The sequence below is a fragment of the Salmo salar genome, chromosome ssa09 (assembly GCF_905237065.1).
Source record: "Salmo salar chromosome ssa09, Ssal_v3.1, whole genome shotgun sequence".
Classification (NCBI taxonomy): domain Eukaryota; kingdom Metazoa; phylum Chordata; class Actinopteri; order Salmoniformes; family Salmonidae; genus Salmo; species Salmo salar.
The window spans coordinates 45,967,667-45,992,701 of NC_059450.1; the positions used below are offsets into that span (position 1 = coordinate 45,967,667).

Genomic DNA, 25,035 nt, shown 5'->3' on the forward strand with positions numbered 1-25,035 from the left:
GCTATGGCAACGCTGAGCCTGGGGGATGAGGTTAGCTATGGCAACGCTGAAAGGAGGGCAAATACAGTCGTATAGGCTGACTTACTAGAGTGACTGTTCACTTGAACCAGTTGTCAGTTTGTTGTGTAACTTCTTCTTTTCAGGGGATTGCCTTGGTTACTTTGATGTCCATGGTCTTGGTTTCATTTTCAGTATCTCTTTTCCTAATTTTGAAGTGTAAACTGCAGAGATCTTGACTTTGGGCCAGACATAGGAGAGAATGCGTAGGTGTACTTCCTGACGACATGAAGGATTGTGAAACTTGAGGTGAAGGGTGGTCTATGTGCAATAGGAAGCAATATTATGATTGGCTCACAAAAGTTATTAAAAGGTCAACATGTTGATTAGGCTAAACACACACACACACACACAGGGATATATAATATGAGTTCTGCTTGATAACAGCAGGCTACAGAGGGGAGGGCAGTCAAGAGGCCTAATAATTATCATTATGTCAAGGAAAGGGAATGACAGTCAGCTGTCTGTGTAGACTTATTATACAAATCTGAAGACATTCTCATGACAAAATTTAAGTAACTTTTGTTAAATTAAGTTTTCAATGTTATGAATGAAAGCATGTTTTATTTCAACCCATGACTTATTTGTCATGTTTAATCATTTATTTGCAAAGGATGATGTGTGTGTGTGTGTGTGTGTGTGTGTGTGTGTGTGTGTGTGTGTGTGTGTGTGTGTGTGTGTGTGTGTGTGTGTGTGTGTGTATATATATATATATATTTGACATTAAAGCTATTTTGAAACAATGACAGTTTTAAACAGATGCATTGGCCTTGAAGAGGATTTTTTTTACATTTCAAATGGGCACCTGTCCCCATACTTGGATACTTTGGCTGGTGCACCTTTGGATACTTGGATACTCCTCCCAGTACCTCTCTCCTCGCCTCCTTCTCAAAACCCATTGGAGGGGAAGGTCAGAGGGGCGGGACCTATTTTACACAGCATTACAACACCGTACATAGCCATAATAGGACATTTGCAATGTCTCTATCCCTTTGAAACTTTTTGTGTAATGTTTACTGTACTCTTTTTTTATTGTTTATTTCACTTTGTTTATTATCTATTTAATGGGTTTTGGTTTCCCATGCCAATGAAGAGAGAGGACGCGAAGAGTTTTCAATTGAGATTCTCCCAATGACTGAGTCAGATCGGATTGAGATTCTCCCAATGACTGAATAATGTCGGATTGAGATTCTACCCATGACGACATCCGTTCGACTCGAGTGCATTTCAACGCGTCACCACCCCTTTCTCCCTGAAGAGAGTTTCAAAATCTGAAAGGAGAGGCAGCAGGATGCAGAAGGCATTTTAGCGTACTGAACAAGAACAAACCGTTTTGACAACGAAATAAAATGTAAAGTAGGCCAACCGTGACACGCCACCCCAAAACAAGAAGTTTAATAATCAAGTTTCGGTAAGTTAATTTTTTTAGACAACATAGCAAAGACGGAACGTTGTTGGGAAACTTTTGTAGCCGTCTCCCTAAACCACGACCAGAGAGGAGGAATAGGCATCTTCCGAGTCAGTGGAGTTGTTGTGGGTAAGTTTGTAGCAATTTTTAACTTATCTATTTTTTTAAAACATGTCAACTTCATTACCTACCAGGCTTGTAGGCAACGATCCCCCCAAAAAACTTAATACAAATTAAACGGTGTGGTTTAGTTGTTACACGCCGCCGAAGACATTTCAACATGTTCTTCATGCAGCGCCCCGTTTTTCGCTTTCTTCAACCCTATTTTCCTTGCCTGCAAATCGACATTACTAGACCGTTGGACTTTTTCAAAGCTTTATCATCACAAAAAAGTATCTTGGCAGAAATGCGCCTGTCGTGCGTGCCTCGTTACAATGTATCTATGTTCCAGTCGTCACGTTTTGAACAAGGTAACAAGCAGAAGTTAGTCTGGTTACTTTGTTGCAACATGTTAATAAAACCGAGTCACTGCATGGATCATTTGGCTCTCTGGCCTTTGACCCTCGCTAACTCCCCAGGGAAGGTAGAGTGTGCGTGTACACACGCATACACAAAAGTATGTGGACACCCCTTCAAATTTGTGGATTCGGCTACTTCAGCCACACCCGTTGTTGACCGGTGTATAAAATCGAGCACACCGCCATGCAATCTCCATAGACAAACATTGGCAGTTGAATGGTGTTACAGAAGAGCTCAGTGACACATTTTCAACGTGGCAGGGTCTTCAGATGCCCTGCTAGAGCTGCTGCGGTCAACTGTAAGCGCTGTTAGTGTGAAGTGGAAATGTCTAGGTGCAACAATGGCTCAGCCATGAAGTGGTAGGCCACATGTAGCGTGTAAAAATAGTCTGTCCTCGGTTACACTATCAAGTTCCAAACTGCCTCGAAGCAAGAGAACTGTTCCTCAGGAGCATCGTGAAAGTGGGTTTCTGTGGCTGCACACAAGCCTAACGTCACCATCAGATGTTATTGGTCACATGCACACGGTTAGCAGATGTTATTGGTCACATGCACACGGTTAGCAGGTGTTATTGGTCCATACACACGGTTAGCAGATGTTATTGGTCCATACACACGGTTAGCAGATGTTATTGGTCCATACACACGGTTAGCAGATGTTATTGGTCCATACACACGGTTAGCAGATGTTATTGGTCCATACACACGGTTAGCAGATGTTATTGGTCCATACACACGGTTAGCAGATGTTATTGGTCCATACACACGGTTAGCAGATGTTATTGGTCCATACACACGGTTAGCAGATGTTATTGGTCCATACACACGGTTAGCAGATGTTATTGGTCCATACACGCGGTTAGCAGATGTTATTGGTCCATACACGCGGTTAGCAGATGTTATTGGTCCATACACGCGGTTAGCAGATGTTATTGGTCCATACACGCGGTTAGCAGATGTTATTGGTCCATACACGCGGTTAGCAGATGTTATTGGTCCATACACGCGGTTAGCAGATGTTATTGGTCCATACACGCGGTTAGCAGATGTTATTGGTCCATACACGCGGTTAGCAGATGTTATTGGTCCATACACGCGGTTAGCAGATGTTATTGGTCCATACACGCGGTTAGCAGATGTTATTGGTCCATACACGCGGTTAGCAGATGTTATTGGTCCATACACGCGGTTAGCAGATGTTATTGGTCCATACACGCGGTTAGCAGATGTTATTGGTCCATACACGCGGTTAGCAGATGTTATTGGTCCATACACGCGGTTAGCAGATGTTATTGGTCCATACACGCGGTTAGCAGATGTTATTGGTCCATACACGCGGTTAGCAGATGTTATTGGTCCATACACGCGGTTAGCAGATGTTATTGGTCCATACACGCGGTTAGCAGATGTTATTGGTCCATACACGCGGTTAGCAGATGTTATTGGTCCATACACGCGGTTAGCAGATGTTATTGGTCCATACACGCGGTTAGCAGATGTTATTGGTCCATACACGCGGTTAGCAGATGTTATTGGTCCATACACGCGGTTAGCAGATGTTATTGGTCCATACACGCGGTTAGCAGATGTTATTGGTCCATACACGCGGTTAGCAGATGTTATTGGTCCATACACGCGGTTAGCAGATGTTATTGGTCCATACACGCGGTTAGCAGATGTTATTGGTCCATACACGCGGTTAGCAGATGTTATTGGTCCATACACACGGTTAGCAGATGTTATTGGTCACACGGTCAGCAGATGTTATTGGTCACACGGTCAGCAGATGTTATTGGTCACAGGGTCAGCAGATGTTATTGGTCACAGGGTTAGCAGATGTTATTGCGAGTGTAGCTAAATGCTTGTGCTTCTAGTTTTGACAGTGCAGTAATATCTAACAAGTAATATCTAACAATCCCACAACAACCACCTAATACACCCAAATATAAGCAAAGGGATGGAATAACAATATACATATAAATATATGGATGAGCGATGGCCGAGCGGCATAGGCAAGATGCAATAGATAGTATAAAATACATATGGGATGAGTAATGCAAGATATGTAAACATTATTAAAGTGACTAGTGATCCATTTATTAGTGGCCATTGATTTCAAGTCTGTATGGAGGCAGCAGCCTCTCTGAGTTAGTGATGACTGTTTAACAGTCTGATGGCCTTGAGAGGAAGCTATTTCTCATTCTCTCGGTCCCAGCTTTGATTCACCATACGCGATGCCAAATGTCTGCTGGTGTGGCGTAAACCTTGCCACCATTGGACTCTGGAGTAGTGGAAACGTGTTCTCTGGACTGATGAAATGCTTCACCTATCTGGCAGTCTGACAGACGAATTTGGGTTAGGTGGATGCCAGGAGAACGCTACCTGCCCCAATGCATATTGCGAACTGTAAAGTTTGGTGGAGGAATAATGGTCTGGGGATGTTTTCATGGTTCAGGCTAGGCCCTTTAGTTCCAGTGAAGGGAAATGTTAATGACTACAGCATACAATGACATTGTAGACAATTCTGTGCTTTGTTGAAACAGTTTGGGGAAGGCATTTTCCTGTTTTCAGCATGACAATGCCCCCGTGCACAAAACGAGGTCCATACAGAAATGGTTCGTAGAGATCGATGTGGAAGAACTTTACTGGCCTGCACAGAGCCCTGATCTCAACTAGAGGTCGACCGATTATGATTTTTCAACGCTAATACCGATTATTGGAGGACCAAAAATAAGCCGATACCGATTAATCGGCCAATTTTTTTATTTTATTTATATATATATTTGTAATAATGACAATTACAACAATACTGAATGAACACTTATTTTAACTTAATATAATGCACAATAAAATCAATTTAGCCTCAAATAAATAATGAAACATGTTCAATTTGGTTTAAATAATGCAAGAACAAAGTGTTGGAGAAGAAAGTAAAAGTGCAAATTTGCCATGTAAAAAAAGCTAACGTTTAAGTTCCTTGCTCAGAACATGGGAACATATGAAAGCTGGTGGTTCCTTTTAACATGAGTCTTCAATATTCCCAGGTAAGAAGTTTTAGGTTGTAGTTATTATAGGACTATTTGTCTCTATACCATTTGTATTTCATATACCTTTGACTATTGGATGTTCTTATAGGCGCACTATAGTATTGCCAGCCTAATCTCGGGAGTTGATAGGCTTGAAGTCATAAACAGCGCAATGCTTCAAGCATTGCTAAGAGCTGCTGGCAAACACAGTAAAGTGCTGTTTGAATGAATGCTTACGAGCCTGCTGCTGCCTACCACCGCTCAGACTGCTCTATCAAATCACAGACTTAATTATAATTTAATAACGCACAGAAATACGAGCCTTAGGTCATTAATATGGTCAAATCCGAAAACTATCATTTTGATAACAAAACATTTATTCTTTCACTGAAATACGGAACCGTTCCGTATTTTATCTAACGGGTGGCATCAATATTTTGACTTAGGGCTGTTACATTGCACAACCTTCAATGTTATGTCATAATTATGTACAATTCTGGCAAATTAGTTACGGTCTTTATTAGGAAGAAATGGTCTTCGCACAGTTCACAACGAGCCAAGCGGCCCAAACTGCTGCATACACCCTGACTCTGCTTGCACAGAACGCAAGAGAAGTGACACAATTTCCCTAGATAAAAGAAATTCATGTTAGCAGGCAATATTAACTAAATATGCAGGTTTAAAAATATATACTTGTGTATTGATTTTAAGAAAGGCGTTGATGTTTCTGGTTAGGTACACATTGGTGCAACGACAGTGCTTTTTTCGCGAATGTGCTTGTTAAATCATCCGTTTGGCGAAGTAGGCTGTGATTCAATGATACATTTACAGGCACTGCATCGATTATATGCAACGCTGGACAAGCTAGATAAACTAGTAATATCATCAACCATGTGTAGTTAACTAGTGATTATGTGAAGATTGATTGTTTTTTATAAGATAAGTTTATAATGCTGGCTCCTTGCTGCACTCGCGTAACAGGCCTGACATGCAGTCTCCTCGTGGAGTGCAATGTAATCGGCCATAATCGATGTCCAAAAATGACGATTACCGATTGTTATTAAAAACTTGAAATCGGCCCTAATTAATCGCCCATTCCAATTAATCGGTCGACCTCTAACCTCAACCCTATCGAACACATTTGGGATGATTTGGGGGATGAATTAGAACGCCCATAGCGAGCCAGGCCTAATCGCTCAACATCAGTTGCCCGACCTCACTAATGTTCTTGTGACTGAATAGAAGCAAGTTCCTGCAGCAATGTTCCATCATCTAGTGGAAAGCCTTCCCAGAAGACTGGAGGCTGTTATAGCAGCAACGGAGGGACCAACTCCTTTATTAATGCCCATGATTTTGGAATGAGATGTTCAACGAGCAGGTGTCCACATACTTTTGGTCATGGAGTCTCCTGGATGGGTCATATTAGATTAGTTTCATTTCGCTACTTCCTGTAATTGTATTATAATTATGACATGGTCATTTTGTTTTGGCAACATTCACCACCCAGTTTAACGTTCACATGATAGTGTAGTTTTTAAAATATTTATTTAACCTTTATTTAACTAGGCAAGTCAGTTAAGAACAAATTCTTATTTTCAATGACGGCCTAGGAACAGTGGGTTAACTGCCTTGTTCAGGAGCAGAACAACAGATTTTTACCTTGTCAGCTCGGGGATTTGATCTTGCAACCTTTCGGTTACTAGTCCAGCGCTCTAACCACTAGGCTACCTGCCGCCCCATGGTATACCTATGAAACAGTCATTTCTTACATTTAATTACTTGGGTATTATGCTCTAGGTTGCATTATTGGCTGTTATGCATCTGTTTGTACTGGCCTTGTGCCGAGGGCTTATTCTGCCTGTTGTTTTGTACTGGCCTTGTGCCGAGGGCTTGTTCTGCCTGTTGTTTTGTACTGGCCTTGTGCCGAGGGCTTGTTCTGCCTGTTGTTTTGTACTGGCCTTGTGCCGAGGGCTTGTTCTGCCTGTTGTTTTGTACTGGCCTTGTGCCGAGGGCTTGTTCTGCCTGTTGTTTTGTACTGGCCTTGTGCCGAGGGCTTGTTCTGCCTGTTGTTTTGTACTGGCCTTGTGCCGAGGGCTTGTGCCGAGGGCTTGTGCCGAGGGCTTGTTGCGCCTGTTGCCATGGATATGTTGACTCAACACACAGATGTTGTTTAATGAAGACTGCCCTGGTGACAATGTAAATCATTCACATTGAAATGATAGTAGTAGACCTTTTGTGAGAGGTGTGTGTCTACTTGGTTAGACCTATCTGAAACAATAACGCATGCTTCAATAAGTTTATGTGCAACTGTTCTGACTGTGATCTGAGTCACAAATGGTGCACTTTTCCATATTATGTATTGGACCACCTATGGGCCCTGGTCTAAAGTAGTGCACTATATAGTGCTGTTTGGAACATAGCCTTAGTCTGTTGTCTGACATGGTGATTCTGAACCATCGCTGGAATCTCTGCTAGCCATTAGCTCATTGAATAGGCCTACTGGCCAGGGATGACCAATACACCTGATGCAGCGGGAGTCCAGATTTGAAATCTAATCCGTTTATTTGTCCCGTACACAGATTAGCAGATGGCCCCAGCAGTGCAGTAAATGTCTGACAGTACAATACATGATTGTTTTTTTTTCTCTCAAAAACAGAAATTAAGAAATGTCAGAGCGAGCAATATCAGAGTCTGGAAGACATTTGTGTCTATAATATAAGTAGGAAAAGGTATGCAGTAGCTGGCTGAGCTACTTTGATCATAGTGTGCACATATAAAGTAAGCAATTAGCATAATTACTCAGAATAAATTAAATTTCAACAATGTAATGTTGCAGGAATGCTAATCATGTTTCCAAGTACAGACACAATTTCAGAACAATAAACCTATGTTAACATTATTAAAATGACCAGTGTTCAATGACTATATACAGTGCATTCGGTGGGTATTCAGACCCCATAACTTTTTTCATATTTTGACACGTTACAGCTTTATTCTCAAATTGATTCAATAGTTTTTTCCCCCTCATCAATCTACACACAATACCAAATAATGACAAAGCAAAAACAGGTTTTTAGAAATGTTTGCTAATTTATATTAAAAAAATTATTCAGACCCTTTACTCAGTACTTAGAAGCACATTTGGCAGTGATTCCAGCATTGAGTCTTCTTGGGTATGACGCTACAAGCTTGACACACCTGTATTTGGGGAGTTTCTCTCATTCTTCTCTGCAGATCCTCTCAAGCTCTGTCAGGTTGGATGGGAGTGTTGCTGCACAGCTATTTTCAGGTCTCTCCAGAGATGTTTGATTGGGTTCAAGTCCGGACTCTGGCTGGGCCACTCAGGGACATTCAGAGACTTGTCCCGAAGCCACTCCTGCGTTGTCTTGGCTGTGTGCTTTGGGTCGTTGTCCTGTTGGAAGGTGAACCTTCGCCCCAGTCTGAGGTCCTGAGCGCTCTGGAGCAGGTTTTCATCAAGGATCTCTCTGTACTTTACTCAGTTCATCTTTCCCTCTCCTGACTAGCCTCCCAGTCCCTGCTGCTGAAAAACATCCCCACAGCATGATGCTGCCACCACCATGCTTCACCGTAGGGATGGTGCCAGGTTTCCTCCAGACGTGATGCTTGGCATTCAGGCCAGATAGTTTAATCTAGGTTTCATTAGACCAGAGAATCTTGTTTCTCATGGTCTGAGAGTCTTTCGGTGCCTTTTGGCAAACTCCAAGCGGGCTGTCATGCATTTTACTAAGGAGTGGCTTCCGTCTGGCCACTCTACCATAAAGGCCTGATTGGTGGAGTGCTGCTGTTTTTTGCTCTGATATGCATTGTCAACTGTGGGACCTTTTTATATAGACACGTGTGTGCCTATCCAAATCATGTCCAATCAATTGAATTTACTACAGGTTTTCGCTTTGTCGTTATGGGGTATTGTGTGATTGCTTTTTTTAAAACCATTTTAGAATAAGGCTGTAATGTAACAAAATGGGGAAACCGTCAAGGTGTCTACATAGCACAGCAGTCTCTAAGGTGCAGGTGGCCGGGTGGAGGCCAGCTAGTGATGACCTGTTCAACAGTCTGATGGCCTTGAGATTGAAGCTGTTTTCAGTCTCTCGGTCCCAGCTTTGATGCACCTGTCTTGTCTTGTCTGCTATATGGTAGCAGGGAGACCAGGCCATGGCTCGGGTGGCTGAGGTCCTTCCTGTGTCCCCGGTGATGCGTTGGACCTCCCTCTGTAGAACCCTGCGGTTGCGGGGGGGGGGGTCAGTTGCTGTACCAGGTGGTGACGCAGCCCGACAGAATGCTCTCGATGGTGCATCTGTAGAAGTTTGTAGAAGTTTGAGGGTCTAAGGGGCCAAGCTGTATTTCGGCAGCCTCCTCCTTCACCATGGTGTTGGTGTGGCGGGACCATTTCAGGTCCTCCATGATGTGCACACCAAGGAACTTCAAGCTTTTGACCCTCTCCACTGCGGTCCTCTCTGCTGTCTCTTGTTGTAATGATCAGGTCCTTTCTTTTGTTGAGGGAGTGGTTATTTCTTGGCACCACTTAGTCAGGGCTCTCACCTCCCTGTAGGCGTTGTTGTTAATCAGGCCGATCACTTGTGTCGTCAGTAAACTTGATGATTGAGTTGTGCGTAGCCATGCGGTTCATGGGTGAAGTACAGGAGTGGGCTGAGCACGCACCCCTGTGGGGCCCGGTGTTGAGGATCAGCGTGGCGGAAGTGTTGCCTACCTTTACCACCTGGGGTCAGCCCGTCAGGAAGTCTAGGACCCAGTTGCACAGGGAGGAGTTCAGACCCAGGGCCCTGAGCTTAGCGATGCGCTTGGAGGGCACTGTGGTGTTTGAAGGCTGAGCTGTAGTCGATGAACAACATTCTCACATAGGTATTCCTCTTGTCCAGGTGGGATAGGGCAGTGTGCAGTGGTGATTGCCAGTTAAATTCTGTGGTTTGCACTTTCAGTTTTTCGCAAATATCACCATCTATCCATGTTTTTTTTGGTTTGGATGAGTTCTAATCGTCATAGTAGGAACAACATCCTCTTATCCACTTCCTGATTAAACCAGTCAGTGTATACGTCGACACTATTCCCAGAGGCTACCTGGAACATTTCCCAGTCTGCTTGATCAAAACAGACCTGAAGTATAGATTCTGAAAGGTCAGACCAATGTTGAACAGTTCTTACCACGGCTGATTCCTGTTTCAGTTTCTGCTTGAGGGCTTTGTAGCCCTCACGGAAGGAAGATTAACCTCTTATGATTCCCCCTACTCCAGTCTGCTCTGCCTTGGTCCTGATTCTGTCAATCTACAGCCACAATGACCCACTGCAGGGATCCAACAAGGACCTTGTTGATGTACAAGTCTATTTTACTGACCTCTTGGTGCCTACTAGAAAAATATAAAGACAATAGTTGTCGAGGTTGTAAAGGAATCCATTGAGAAGGAAAGTGTCAAGTCTGGGTCCGTATCCACAGTGTCAGAAGTGATCTAGGATCAGTTTAGCCTTTTAGATCATAATGAATGAGGGTGTATGGACAGATCCTAGATCAGAATGAATGAGGGTATATGGGCAGATCCTAGATCAGATTGAATGAGGGTGTATGGGCAGATCCTAGATCAGATTGAATGAGGGTTTATGGGCAGATCCTAGATCAGATTGAATGAGGGTATATGGGCAGATCCTAGATCAGATTGAATGAGGGTATATGGGCAGATCCTAGATCAGAATGAATGAGGGTATATGGGCAGATCCTAGATCAGAATGAATGAGGGTGTATGGGCAGATCCTAGATCAGAATGAATGAGGGTGTATGGGCAGATTCTAGATCAGAATGAATGAGGGTGTATGGGCAGATTCTAGATCAGAATGAATGAGGGTGTATGGACAGATTCTAGATCAGAATGAATGAGGGTGTATGGGCAGATTCTAGATCAGAATGAATGAGGGTGTATGGACAGATTCTAGATCAGAATGAATGAATGAGGGTGTATGGACAGATTCTAGATCAGAATGAATGAATGAGGGTGTATGGACAGATTCTAGATCAGAATGAATGAATGAGGGTGTATGGACAGATTCTAGATCAGAATGAATGAATGAGGGTGTATGGACAGATTCTAGATCAGAATGAATGAATGAGGGTGTATGGACAGATTCTAGATCAGAATGAATGAATGAGGGTGTATGGACAGATTCTAGATCAGAATGAATGAATGAGGGTGTATGGACAGATTCTAGATCAGAATGAATGAATGAGGGTGTATGGACAGATTCTAGATCAGAATGAATGAATGAGGGTATATGGACAGATTCTAGATCAGAATGAATGAATGAGGGTATATGGACAGATTCTAGATCAGAATGAATGAATGAATGAGGGTATATGGACAGATTCTAGATCAGAATGAATGAATGAATGAGGGTATATGGACAGATTCTAGATCAGAATGAATGAATGAATGAATGAGGGTATATGGACAGATTCTAGATCAGAATGAATGAATGGGGGTATATGGACAGATTCTAGATCAGCACTCTTACTCTGGGACACTTTGTGGATTCAGGCCCCTGGTCTTTGTCTTGTGTTTTTACTGTGATGTTATGGGGGTAGCTGACTAGCTGGGGTATGGGATTAATGTGTGATCTTCTGACCGTAATGCTAACGGGATGGTTCACTTGAATGAGATTCGCTGCTGAGACTTGCAGAAGCTGAATACTGATTATGGGTTTGGACAGCCCATTGTCTTGAGTTGAATGGGTGGGTAGCCCCGGTCTAGGAGGAGGGGACACCTGGCTAATACAGACTTTATATGAAGTACCATAATGATGTCACTATGACAACGAGCAGCTGGTTATGGTGGTAGTCTATCTACACCGTGTGTGTGTGATGCTTCCTTTGTCCGACATGATTGAAATGGACTTAGTCAGATTTTTGTGACATTAGTCAATTATCTATATTGATATTGAGTCTGATTTTTAACAGATGTCTTTTTGATTTTGTTGTATAACTCGACCTCGGTTAAAGCTGTCTGAGCATAATCCTGATAGATGAAATAACCTGGTTTTAAATTAGTATACATTTTAGTCATTTAGCAGACGCTCTTATCCACACTTTTTTTTCCCTTTTTATTTTATTTTTTTGGTACTGGCCCCCCGTGGGAATCGAACCCACAACCCTGGCGTTGCACACTCCATGCTGGCGTTGCAAACACCATGCTCTACCAACTGAGCCACAGGGAAGACTATATACTAGTATACTATGCCCTATGGGCCCTGGTCAAAAGTAGTGCTTCAGAAATGGCACCATGACCACTACTTTTCAGCAGGGCAGTGCTTTCAGAAAATATTCATACCCCTTGACTTATTCCACATTTGTGTTATTGCCATAATTCAAAATTGATGGAACAGATTATTTTTCTCTCACCCATCTACACACAATACCCCATAATGACAGTGAACATGTTTTTATGTATTGACAAGGAAATACTTTGTAGAAGCACCTTTTGGCAGCGATTACAGCTGTGTCTTTCTGGGTAACTCCCTAAACGCTTTCCACACCTGGATTGTGCAACATTTGCCCATTTTATTCTTAAAAAATGTCAAACTCTGTCAAATTGGTTGTTGATCATTGCTAGACAACCATTTTCAGGTCTTACCATAGTTTTGCCTTAGATTTTCAAGTAGATTTATCTCAGCCACTCAGGAAGGTTCACTCTCTTGGTAAGCAACCAGTGTAGATTTGGCCTTGTTTTAGGATATTTTCCTGCTGAAAGGTGAATTCATCTCCCAGTGTCTGGTAGAAAACACACTGAACCAGGTTTTCCTCCTGGATTTAGCCTGTGCTTAGCTCTGTTCTGATTCTTTTTTATCTTGAAGAACTCCCCAGTCCTTAACGATTACAAGCAAGCCCATAACATGATGCAGCCACCACTATATTTGAAAATATGGAGAGTTGTACTCAGTAATGTGTTGTATTGGATTTTCCCCGAACATAGCACTTTGTATTATGGACAAAAATGTAATCGCTTTACCACATTTTTTGCAGTCTGACTTTAGTGCCTTGTTGCAAACAGGAAGTACCTTTATAGAATATTTTTATTCTGTACTTAATTCTTTTCCCTCTGTCATTTAGGTTAGTATTGTGGAGTAACAAAAATGTGTTGATCCATCCTCAATTTTCTCCTATCACAGCCATTTAAACTTTAACTGTGTTACAGTCACCTTAGGGGGAAATCTCTGAGCGGTTTCCTTCCTCTCCGGCAACTGAGTTAGGAAGGACACCTGTATCTTTGTATTGATACACCATCCAAAGTGTAATTAATAACTTCATGCTCAAAGGGTTATTTAATGTCTGCTTTCTTTTACCCATCTACCAATAGGTGCCCTTTGCGATGCATTGGAAATCCTCCCTGGTCTTTGTGGTGGAATCTGTGTTTTAAATTCACTGCTCACCTGAGTGACCTTACAGATAATTGTATGTGTGGGGTTACAGAGATGAGGTAGTCATTCAAAAATCATGTTCCACACAATTGCACACGGTGAGTCCATGCAACTTATTATGTGACTTGTTAAGCAAATTTGTACTCCTGAAATGATTTTGGCTTGCCATAACAAATGGGTTGAATACTTATTGAGTCAAGACATTTAAGTTTTTTTGATTTCTAATTTATTTATAATGTCTAAACATATATTCCACTTTGACATTTATGGGATATTGTGTGTAAACCAGGAACACAAAATATCAATTGAATCCATTTTTAAATTCAGCCTGAAAAGTCCAGTGGTGTGAAATAGCAGATCCTCCTCTGTCTGTATAAGACAGATTTAGTTCTGCCCTCTACATCTTCAGTCTACACCAGAGATACTGAATCAACTCCTATTATACATATTATTTTAGATAATATTACGCCATTTAGCAGTGACTTGCGTATATATTTTTTTTGCGATCAATTTCTACTAGTTATGGAGAACTTTTTGTTAATTTATTTTGTCCGATTTTATTATACAAAGTAATAAACAATACTAATTTAGAAACTGAAATTCAAATCTGAAGCAATCAGATCCATTTCCAAGATTATACCATCTGTATTGTCCAGTAACTCCAACGTTGCCCCTCTCCTCTGCAGGATCACTGACCATGTCTCTGTCGTTGATCCTGTCGAACCCCCCCCCCATCGAGCGTGGGCCGGTCTCTGTCGTTGATCCTGTCGAACCCCCCCCCCATCGAGCGTGGGCCGGTCTCTGTCGTTGAGCCTGTCGAACCCCCCCCATCGAGCGTGGGCCGGTCTCTGTCGTTGATCCTGTCGAACCCCCCCATCGAGCGTGGGCCGGTCTCTGTCGTTGAGCCTGTCGAACCCCCCCATCGAGCGTGGGCCGGTCTCTGTCGTTGAGCCTGTCGAACCCCCCCATCGAGCGTGGGCCGGTCTCTGTCGTTGAGCCTGTCGAACCCCCCCCATCGAGCGTGGGCCGGTCTCTGTCGTTGAGCCTGTCGAACCCCCCCCCATCGAGCGTGGGCCGGTCTCTGTCGTTGGTCCTGTCGAACCCCCCCATCGAGCGTGGGCCGGTCGTTTTTTTTCTGGATAAAAAAGGGCCTTAGATGGTGGTCATGGCAGGGGGCCCCATATTGGCTGTGTAGAGAATGTATATTTTTTGGGGGCCAATTTACTGCAATTCAACAATTTTCTCCATGGAGCTGAGAGAATGTTGCTATTTTATAGGACATTTCCTACATTTCTATTTTTTTCCCCCATGGCTAATGCTGTGTTCTGCTAAATTCATTGTTATTGGAATTACATTTTCCATGACGAGCTAGCTTTTAATTTGGTGATTGTTCGTTCTCAAAAATTAATTTCAAAAATACAGTGGAACACCTGCTCTTTCCACGACAAACTGACCAGGTGAATCCAGGTGAAAGCTTTGATCCCTTATTGATGTCACTTGTTAAATCCACTTCAGTCATTGTAGATGAAGGGAAGGAGACAGGTTCAATAATACTTTTAAAGCCTTGAGACAATTGAGTGAATGGGCAAGACAAAATATTGGGGCCAGGCGCACCGGTTTTAGTGTGTTAAGAACTGCAACGCTGCTGGGGGTTTTCACGCCAACAGTTTCCCGTGTGTATCAAGAATGGTCCACCCATCCAAAGGACATCCAGCCAACTTGAAACAACAGTGTGTAGCATTGGAGTCAACATGGACCAGCATCCCTGTGGAACACTTTCAACACCTTGCAGAGTCCATACACCGACCAATTGAGGCTGTTCTGAGGCCGTTTGGGGTGCAACTCAATATTAGGAAGGTGTTTTGTACACTGTGTGTCTATAGGTCCATTGTCTCTTCTACATACTTTATATATGGTTTTAGTTGTTTTTTAAAGTTTACCCTGAAAGCCTTTTTCCATTTAAAAAAAAATAAAAAATTACACTGTTTGGTCCGCCCAAGGATTTGAATGCTCTTCTGTTTCCTCGTCTTTCCCTTCCCTCTGCAACATGCAATGTCTGAATCACTGGTTGCTATGGTATGGTTCTTAACCCCGTTCCTCCTTGAAGCTTGTGTGTTTACTCAACGTTCTGTCATCCATCACCTCTTAGCTAAATAGCTCCCTTATTCTAAAATTGATTAAATCGTTTTTTTCTCCCCTCAATGTACACACAATACCCCATAATAACAAAGCACAAACGGATTTTTATAAATGTTTGCTAATTTATATAAATTAAATCATATTTGCATGACAGCGTTTACAGCATCGAGTCTTCTTGGGTATGACGCTACAAGCTTGGCACACCTTTATTTGGGGAGTTTCTCTCATTCTTCTCTGCAGATCCTCTCAAGCTCTGTCAGGTTGGATGGGGAGTGTTGCTGCACAGCTATTTTCAGGTCTCTCCAGAGATGTTTGATCGGGTTCAAGTCCAGTCTTTGGCTGGGCCACTCGGGGACATTCAGAGACTTGTCCCAAAGCCACTCCTGCGTTGTCTTAGCTGTGTGCTTAGGGTCATTGTCATATTGGAAGGTGACCCTTTGCCCCAGTCTGAGGTCCTGAGCGATCTGGAGCAGGTTTTCAAGGATCTTTCTGTACTTTGCTCCGTTCATCTTTCCCTCTCCTGACTAGTCTCCAGTCACTGCTGCTGAAAAACATCCCCACAGCATGATGCTGCCACCACCATGCTTCACCGTAGGGATGGTGCCAGGTTTCCTCCAGACGTGACGCTTGGCATTCAGGCCGAAGAGTTACATTTTGGTATCATCAGACCAGAGAATCTTGTTTCTCATGGTCTGAGAATCCTTTAGGTGCCTTTTGGCAAACTCCAAGTGGGCTGTCATGTGCCTTTTACTGAGAAGTGGCTTCTGTCTGGCCCCTCTACCATAAAAACCTGATTTGTGGAGTGCTGCAGAGATGGTTGTCCTTCTGGAAGGTTCTCCCATCTCCACAGAGGAACTCTAGAGCTCTGTCAGTGACCATCGGATTCTTGGTCACCCTTCTCCCCCGATTGCTCAGTTTGGCCGGGCAGCCAGCTCTAGGAAGAGTCTTAGTGGTTCCAAACTTCTTCCGTTTAAATATAATGGAGGCCACTGTGTTCTTGGGGACCTTCAATGCTGCAGACAATTTTAGGTACCCTTCCCCAGATCTATGACTCAACACAATCCTGTCTCAGAGCTCTACGGACAATTCCTTCAACCTCATGGCTTGGTTTTTGCTCTGACATGCGCTGTCAACTATGGGACCTAATATAGACAGGTGTGTGCCTTTCCAAATCATGTCAATTGAATTTACAACAGTCAAGTGGTAAATCGCACTCCAATCAAGTTGTAGAAACATCTCAAGGATGATCAATGGAAACAGGATGCACCTGAGCTCAATTTCAAGTCTCATAGCAAAGGGTCTGAATACTTATGTAAATAAGGTCTTTATATTTTTAATACATTTGCAAAAATTTATAAAGATCCTGTTTTCACTTTGTCATTCTGGGCTATTGTGATGTCGATTTGAGAAATGTTTATTTATTTAATCCATTTTAGAATAAGGCTGTAACCCAACAATTTGGAAAAAGTCTAGGGGTTTGAATACTTTTCGAAGGGTCCTGGTCAAAGTAGTGCACTATATAGGGAATAGGATGTCATTTGGGTTGCAGGCCTGGTTTTGTCATCCAGTAAGGCTGATTGGATTACTTTCCTCTCAACCACATGACGCTGTGTAGTGGCAGTAGATCAACATCCCAGCAGCAGGTACAGGCTGGACTTGGTGGGAAGGGAGGTGCTGTTTGGACTTGGTGGGAAGGGAGGTGCTGTTTGGACTTGGTGGGAAGGGAGGTGCTGTTTGGACTTGGTGGGAAGGGAGGTGCTGTTTGGACTTGGTGGGAAGGGAGGTGCTGTTTGGACTTGGTGGGAAGGGAGGTGCTGTTTGGACTTGGTGGGAAGGGAGGTGCTGTTTGGACCTGGTGGGAAGGGAGGTGCTGTTTGGACATGGTGGGAAGGGAGGTGCTGTTTGGACCTGGTGGGAAGGGAGGTGCTGTTTGGACCTGGTGGGAAGGGAGGTGCTGTTTGGACCTGGTGGGAAGGGAGGTGCTGTTTGGACCTGGTGGGAAGGGAGGTGCTGTTTGGACCTGGTGGGAAGGGAGGTGCTGTTTGGACCTGGTGGGAAGGGAGGTTCTGTTTGGACCTGGTGGGAAGGGAGGTGCTGTTTGGACGGGAGGTGCTGTTTGGACCTGGTGGGAAGGGAGGTGCTGTTTGGACCTGGTGGGAAGGGAGGTGCTGTTTGGACCTGGTGCTGTCTGTTCTAACCGTGTCCCTGTCTCTATCTTTACCTGTCTGTCCAGGGCAGGGTGCTGTCCTATGGGATGGATGACGGCCAGCAGGATCAGTACGAGGAGCGTCTGAAGGAGGTATTTGAGAGTTTCGACACCAGTGGCGCCGGGTTGCTGTGCCCCGAGGAGCTATCTGGCCTGTGCCAGGCCCTGCACCTGGAGGATGCCACCCCCGCACTGCTACATGCCCTGCTGCAGAACCAGGACCGACTCACTGACAGGGTAAGCCCTACACCTGGGCCTGTTCATTAGGCACCAACCTGAAGAAAACGGACTGAAACAAGGAGGGACTACCACAAAGTGTCCAATAAGAAACACTATTGTGTTCACTAATGAACAGAACCTGGAATCTCTGGATCTTCTCAGCCTTAAGTTAGTGTTTTACTGGCAGGGTCAGCCCCCTGCACCAGCCACAGCTCAGGGTAATCTAGCTGTTGGATGGAGAGGGAGGTAGACAGACAGGGTTTCTTTCCCTTAGACTCTGTAGAATCACAAACCTAAAGTACAGGGGGCGTATGAGGTGAATTTAGTTTTATTTAGCTCTTATGTTTTTAGTGAGATACAGACTCTACTCTGTCCTCAGAGCACCTCTGAACTCTTTATACAGCCTCCAGCTCTCAGGTCTTTGTTTAGCCAGCCAGACAGCCAGCCAGACAGCCAGGGAGCCAGCCAGCCAGCCAGCCAGGGAGCCAGCCAGCCAGGGCCAGTCTCCTTGTGCTTTGTTAGTTGTCCAGTTTTAGAGAGAAATTAGACCCTGTCATTGACCTCCTCATCCCAGGTGTCTGTTGTCATGACAACCAGGCCAATCAACATTCTCAATTGAAGTGTGTCAGTTTGAGAGGGTGCTTGATGAGGAAAATGGCCCTCTTGCTTTGTTAAGGCTGAAGTAGGAAGGCCATTGGTTAAAGGTCTCATGTAGCTGTTTTTCATTTCTGGGTAACAATTAAGTACTTTGTTTTCAATCTTAGCAAAGAGACATTTTTCAAACAATACAAATGCTAGACTGTCTAGGAGTGGTCTGAGTGGGGATGGGGAAAAGGAAAAATAGCTGTTATTGTCTGAGGTTCTGAACTCTTTCTTATTGGTCTTTTAACTAATTTACAGCCTGGTGATGTCACCATGGAAGGCCTATAACTCCCACCAAAACAGGCTGAATTTTCAGGGGGGGGTTTTTCAAACAGGTGTTACACAAAAAAAAAGGCTTTATCATTTTCACAGTATTATTCCAACGTCATAGTGTGGAAACACATACATACAAAATACAGGAAAATCAAGTTTTTGACTACACTGGGCCTTTAAATCTAGATAAATGGGGTTTTAGTGGTTTTTTTTTTTGCTATCGCATATTCTTCATGTCTGATCAAAATAAAACAAGCCTTTGATTATTACTCAAATTCTTTTAATGGTAGGGTGTACTTTACTACATATACTGTATCTGCTCAACAACATCTGGCATATAACCTAGAAGTTTCTATACATCTGTGGGTGGCTCCATCAAAATAAACCTACATTACTCATAACCACCTCCCCAAATCTGGCATATGACTTTCCTGGAAGGGTGGTCAATGTCCGTGTGTTGGTAAGCATGTGGGGACTGAAGGGAGGGGGGGTGTCGGCAGAAGCAGGGCAGTGATAATGGCTGACCCAAACACCAGGGTATCCCTCAACAATAAAGGACCAGGGTACCCCTCAACAATGAAGCCAGGAAGGAAATCCCCACTATAGCCAGCAGTCATCCGCCTGGCAACAGAACACAAAGAGAATCTCCATATCTATTGGCACATGGCCAGCAGCTGCTGCTTCAGACGTATGTCCTCCCTCGTTCCCCCCATCCCCCCTTAGACATGTCATCCAGGATTCAAATCAATGTTAGGAATTTCCAGACCAATATGTTATCTGAGTAATGTTTCTACTTGTTGAGCACCCATCTTGTTGCCATTAGGAATTCCTCTTACCTTCCTCTTACGTCATATGTTCACATAGTTGGTGTCTCGTTGACATCATGACTATGTAATACTCATCCAGTGGACGTTTTAGGGTTTGACCCTTAGGACATTGCTACTAGTAGTCCTTACGTTCAGAAAGACTGTTTCATTGTGGAATTTGTGTTGCAGGTTGATTTTGACCAGTTCAAGAATGCTTTAATTCTGGTGTTATCAACGACTACAGCAGCACCGTCCAGTCAGGAGACAACGTGTGCACCGCCACAGCCAGGTAAAGAAGGAGTCAATGTGCTTGATCAACAGTATAGCTTCCTCACTCATAAACCTTTACTGTTATTCACCCGTCTCCCAAATCCACGCCACCGCCCTCTTGACAAGGCCTTCGCTAGGTAAGCTACTAATTCGATGGCACTGCCGCGGGTGGATGCATTTCAAGCTGAGGAGTGAGGTTACCAATCCAATTTGGTTACAGATAGTTGTATTTCTGTAATGAATAGCAATGCAATTAACACTATTTACAATACTTGCCATGCCAGCTAGCTAGGCATCAGTAGTAGATCCAACAAACGGAGGTACAATAGCCAAATGCATCGTGGGTAAGGAATGAATACAGTTGTATTTCTGGACTAAATAGCAGGATGCTATACAATACTAACCGTGACGAGGGTTCAATGCAATACTAACCGCGATGACCATATAGGCATCAGTAGGAGATCCAACATACTCAGGCGCAAAGCCAAATGCATCATGGGTCATGAACTACCGACTGACTGAGGCATTGGAAAACCTCCCTGGTCTTTGTGGTTGAATCTGTGTTTGAAATTCACTGCTCGGCTGAGGGACCTTACAGATAATTGTATGTGTGGGGTACAGAGATGAGGTAGTCATTCAAAAATCATGTTAAACACTATTATTGCTCTCAGAGTGACTCCATGCAACTTATTATGTGACTTGTTAAGCAAATGTTTACTCCTGAACTTATTTAGGCTTGACATAACGAAAGGCTTGAATACTTATTGACTCAAGACATTTCAGCTTTTAATTTTTTTTATTAATTTGTATAAATGTAAAAATACATTTCCACTGACATTATAGGGTATTGTGTGACACTTAATTTAATCTCAATTTTAATAAATTTTAAATTTAGCCTGCAACAACAACAACGTGGGAAAAAGTCAAGGGGTGAGACTACTTTCTGAAGGCACTTTATGTCATAAAGACCTGACTCAAGATATTTCAGCTTTGATTTATAATTCATTTGTAAAGAAATTCTGAAAACACAATTCCACTTTGACATTATGGGGTATTGTGTGCAGGCCAGTGATACAAAATCTCAATTTAATCAATTTTAAATTCAAGCTGTAACACAACAAAATGTGGAAAATGTCAAGGGGTGTGAATACTTTCTGAAGGCACTGTCGGGGCCAAAGAATTCGCGATGAGTCAGTCCTTCTCAACGTTTTGGACCAGGTCATCACTCTACCTTGTTAAATATGACTGCGCTTCAAATTCCTGTCAATGGAGCTAATGTGTTCTGGTGAGTCACAGTTGGTGTCTGAATGAAAGTGAAAACATTCACCTCGAGTTTGTTAATTTTGTCAACAAGAACTCTGACAAAATACTTTCCAACTACCTATTTTTCATGACAAACTATCAACAATGAGACGCCGTGGGGAAAAAAACAAACAAATGACATTTTAGTTAGTCTCTACATGAGACTAATGGACATTCAGTTTGACATGAAGCGCCTTTTTTTTTTTTTATCTGTTTTGTTCAATCATAAGTATGCATGCACAATATTTAATCCTCTCATTGGCAATTTTTTTCTTGTTATTGAATTACTTTAGGAGAAGTGACTGGAGACAATCGCTAGGCTTTAACATCTTTATAATTTAGATTTTATTCTTATGAACCATTATAATCTTCTCCTTCTCAAGACTCACCAGTCCAAGCTAAGTTTGTGCGGGGTAGTAAGCGCTATGGCCGACGCTCTACACCAGAGTTCATCGAGACCATCGCAGACTTCTCAGAGGTGGTGAGCTCAGAGGACCATGACTCCACTGTACCGAGGAAACGTGAGGTAAAAACTTGACTATTGAGAATGAATGCATATATGGATGAGTGAATTAATATTCTGATGAATCATTACCTCAGTTTCAATTCATAGTTATTATTTAAGTACTGTCACCGCATTTTGCAAATGGGGAAAATTTGTATGCGTAGGATCATTGGGCTTCGGTTGTCCTTTCACCTCGAACACACAACACTAGTAGCCGGTGACTTTAATGCAGGGAAACTTAAATCAGTTTTACCAAATTTCTATAAGCATGTTAAATGTGCAACCAGAGGAAAAAGAACCTCTGGACTGCACTCATGCTCACTGCAGAGATTGTTAGTTGTTGGCAACCAAGGTGAACAGATGGGGACCGAAGGCTGCCCTCTGGGCGGCTGGAGGTTGGTATTAGGATACTGCCCTCTGGGCGGCTGGAGGTTGGTATTAGGATACTGCCCTCTGGGCGGCTGGAGGTTGGTATTAGGATACTGCCCTCTGGGCGGCTGGAGGTTGGTATTAGGATACTGCCCTCTGGGCGGCTGGAGGTTGGTATTAGGATACTGCCCTCTGGGCGGCTGGAGGTTGGTATTAGGATACTGCCCTCTGGGCGGCTGGAGGTTGGTATTAGGATACTGCCCTCTGGGCGGCTGGAGGTTGGTATTAGGATACTGCCCTCTGGGCGGCTGGAGGTTGGTATTAGGATACTGCCCTCTGGGCGGCTGGAGGTTGGTATTAGGATACTGCCCTCTGGGCGGCTGGAGGTTGGTATTAGGATACTGCCCTCTGGGCGGCTGGAGGTTGGTATTAGGATACTGCCCTCTGGGCGGCTGGAGGTTGGTATTAGGATACTGCCCTCTGGGCGGCTGGAGGTTGGTATTAGGATACTGCCCTCTGGGCGGCTGGAGGTTGGTATTAGGATACTGCCCTCTGGGCGGCTGGAGGTTGGTATTAGGATACTGCCCTCTGGGCGGCTGGAGGTTGGTATTAGGATACTGCCCTCTGGGCGGCTGGAGGTTGGTATTAGGATACTGCCCTCTGGGCGGCTGGAGGTTGGTATTAGGATACTGCCCTCTGGGCGGCTGGAGGTTGGTATTAGGATACTGCCCTCTGGGCGGCTGGAGGTTGGTATTAGGATACTGCCCTCTGGGCGGCTGGAGGTTGGTATTAGGATACTGCCCTCTGGGCGGCTGGAGGTTGGTATTAGGATACTGCCCTCTGGGCGGCTGGAGGTTGGTATTAGGATACTGCCCTCTGGGCGGCTGGAGGTTGGTATTAGGATACTGCCCTCTGGGCGGCTGGAGGTTGGTATTAGGATACTGCCCTCTGGGCGGCTGGAGGTTGGTATTAGGATACTGCCCTCTGGGCGGCTGGAGGTTGGTATTAGGATACTGCCCTCTGGGCGGCTGGAGGTTGGTATTAGGATACTGCCCTCTGGGCGGCTGGAGGTTGGTATTAGGATACTGCCCTCTGGGCGGCTGGAGGTTGGTATTAGGATACTGCCCTCTGGGCGGCTGGAGGTTGGTATTAGGATACTGCCCTCTGGGCGGCTGGAGGTTGGTATTAGGATACTGCCCTCTGGGCGGCTGGAGGTTGGTATTAGGATACTGCCCTCTGGGCGGCTGGAGGTTGGTATTAGGATACTGCCCTCTGGGCGGCTGGAGGTTGGTATTAGGATACTGCCCTCTGGGCGGCTGGAGGTTGGTATTAGGATACTGCCCTCTGGGCGGCTGGAGGTTGGTATAATGATTGTCTGTGGCTCTGTGTTCTTACTCCACTTGACAGAGATGAAGTGTGTGTTGCTGACTAATCAGGGGTTGATTCTCAATTTCACACCGTACGAGTCTGTAATACCTACATGTTTCAAGCAGACCATCATAGTCCCTGTGCCCAAGAACACTAAGGCAACCTGCCTAAATGACTGTTGACCCGTAGGACTCACGTCTGTAGCCATGAAGTAATTTGAAAGGCTGGTCATGGCTCACATCAACACCATTATCTCAGAAACACTAGACCCACTCCAATTTGCATACCGCCCCAACAGATCCACAGATGATGCAGTCTCTATTGCACTCCACACCGTCCTTTCACACCTGGACAAAAGGAACACCTATGTGAGAATGATGTTCATTGACTACAGCTCAGCGTTCAACACCATAGTTCCCACAAAGCTCATCGCCAAATGAAGGACCCTGGGACTAAACACCTCCCTCTGAAACTGGATCCTGGACTTGGCACCCCCAGGTGGTAAGCGTAGGCAACAACACATCTACCACGCTGATCCTCAACACGTGTGCCTAGTTCCCTCCTGTACTCCCTGTTCACCCATGACTGCGTGGCTAAACACAACTCCAACACCAAGTTTGCTGACGACACAACAGTTGTAGGCCTGATCACCGACAATGATGAGACAGCCTATAGGGAGGTAAGAGACACTGCCAGGACAACAACCTCTCCCTCATTGTGATCAAGACAAAGGAGCTGATCGTGGACTACAGGAAAAGGAGGACCGAACACGCCCCCATTCTCATCAACGGGGCTGTAGTGAAGCGGGTTGAGCGCTTCAAGTTAGTGTCCACAAACTATTATTGTCCAAACACACCAAGACAGTCATGAAGGCACGACAACACCTATTCTCCCTCGAGACTGAAAAGATTTGGCATGGGCCCTCAGATCCTCAGTTCTACAGCTGCACCATCGAGAGCGTCCTGACTGGTTGCATCAATGCCTGGTATGGCAACTGCTCGGCCTCCGACCGCAAGGCGCTACAGAGGGTAATGCGTACGGCCCAGTACATCACTGGGGCCAAGCTTCCTGCCGTCCAGGACTTCTATACCAGGTGATGGCAGAGGGGGAAAAAATTGCCAGACTCCAGCCACTAGTCATAGATTGTTTTCTCTGCTACCGCACGGCAAGAGGTACCGAAGCACCAAGTCTAGGTCCAAAAGGCTTCTTAACAGCTAATCAAATGGCTACCCAGACTATTTTCATTGACCCCCCCCCCCCCTCCCCCTTTTCTTATGCTGCTGCTGCTACTCTTTATTTATCTATACATAGTCACTTTACCCCTAACTACATGTACATATTACCTCAATTACCTCGACTAATTCGGTACTGGTACCTCCTGTATATAGCCTTGTTATTGTTTTTATTATTATTTTTAGTTTATATACGTAAATATTTTTCTTAACTCTTTCTGGAACTAAACTGTTAAGGGCTTGTAAGCAAGCATTTCAC

The 25,035-nt window shown here is 44.3% G+C and overlaps 1 protein-coding gene across 2 annotated transcripts in view; it reads left to right on the top strand.

Annotated features, from left to right (window-relative positions):
• Positions 1–1,296: 1,296 nt before the first annotated feature.
• LOC106611458 (ninein) overlaps positions 1,297–25,035 on the top strand; it is a 38,835-nt gene continuing 15,096 nt past the window's right edge. The window contains exons 1-4 of one of the 2 annotated variants that reach the window (XM_014211670.2): positions 1,297–1,594; positions 17,818–18,027; positions 19,920–20,019; positions 21,686–21,828. In XM_014211670.2, the coding sequence (XP_014067145.2) occupies positions 17,839–18,027; positions 19,920–20,019; positions 21,686–21,828 (432 nt within the window). In that variant the 5' untranslated portion in view covers positions 1,297–1,594; positions 17,818–17,838. The remainder of the gene's footprint in view (positions 1,595–17,817; positions 18,028–19,919; positions 20,020–21,685; positions 21,829–25,035) is intronic. The other variant, XM_014211669.2, reaches the window with a different exon arrangement.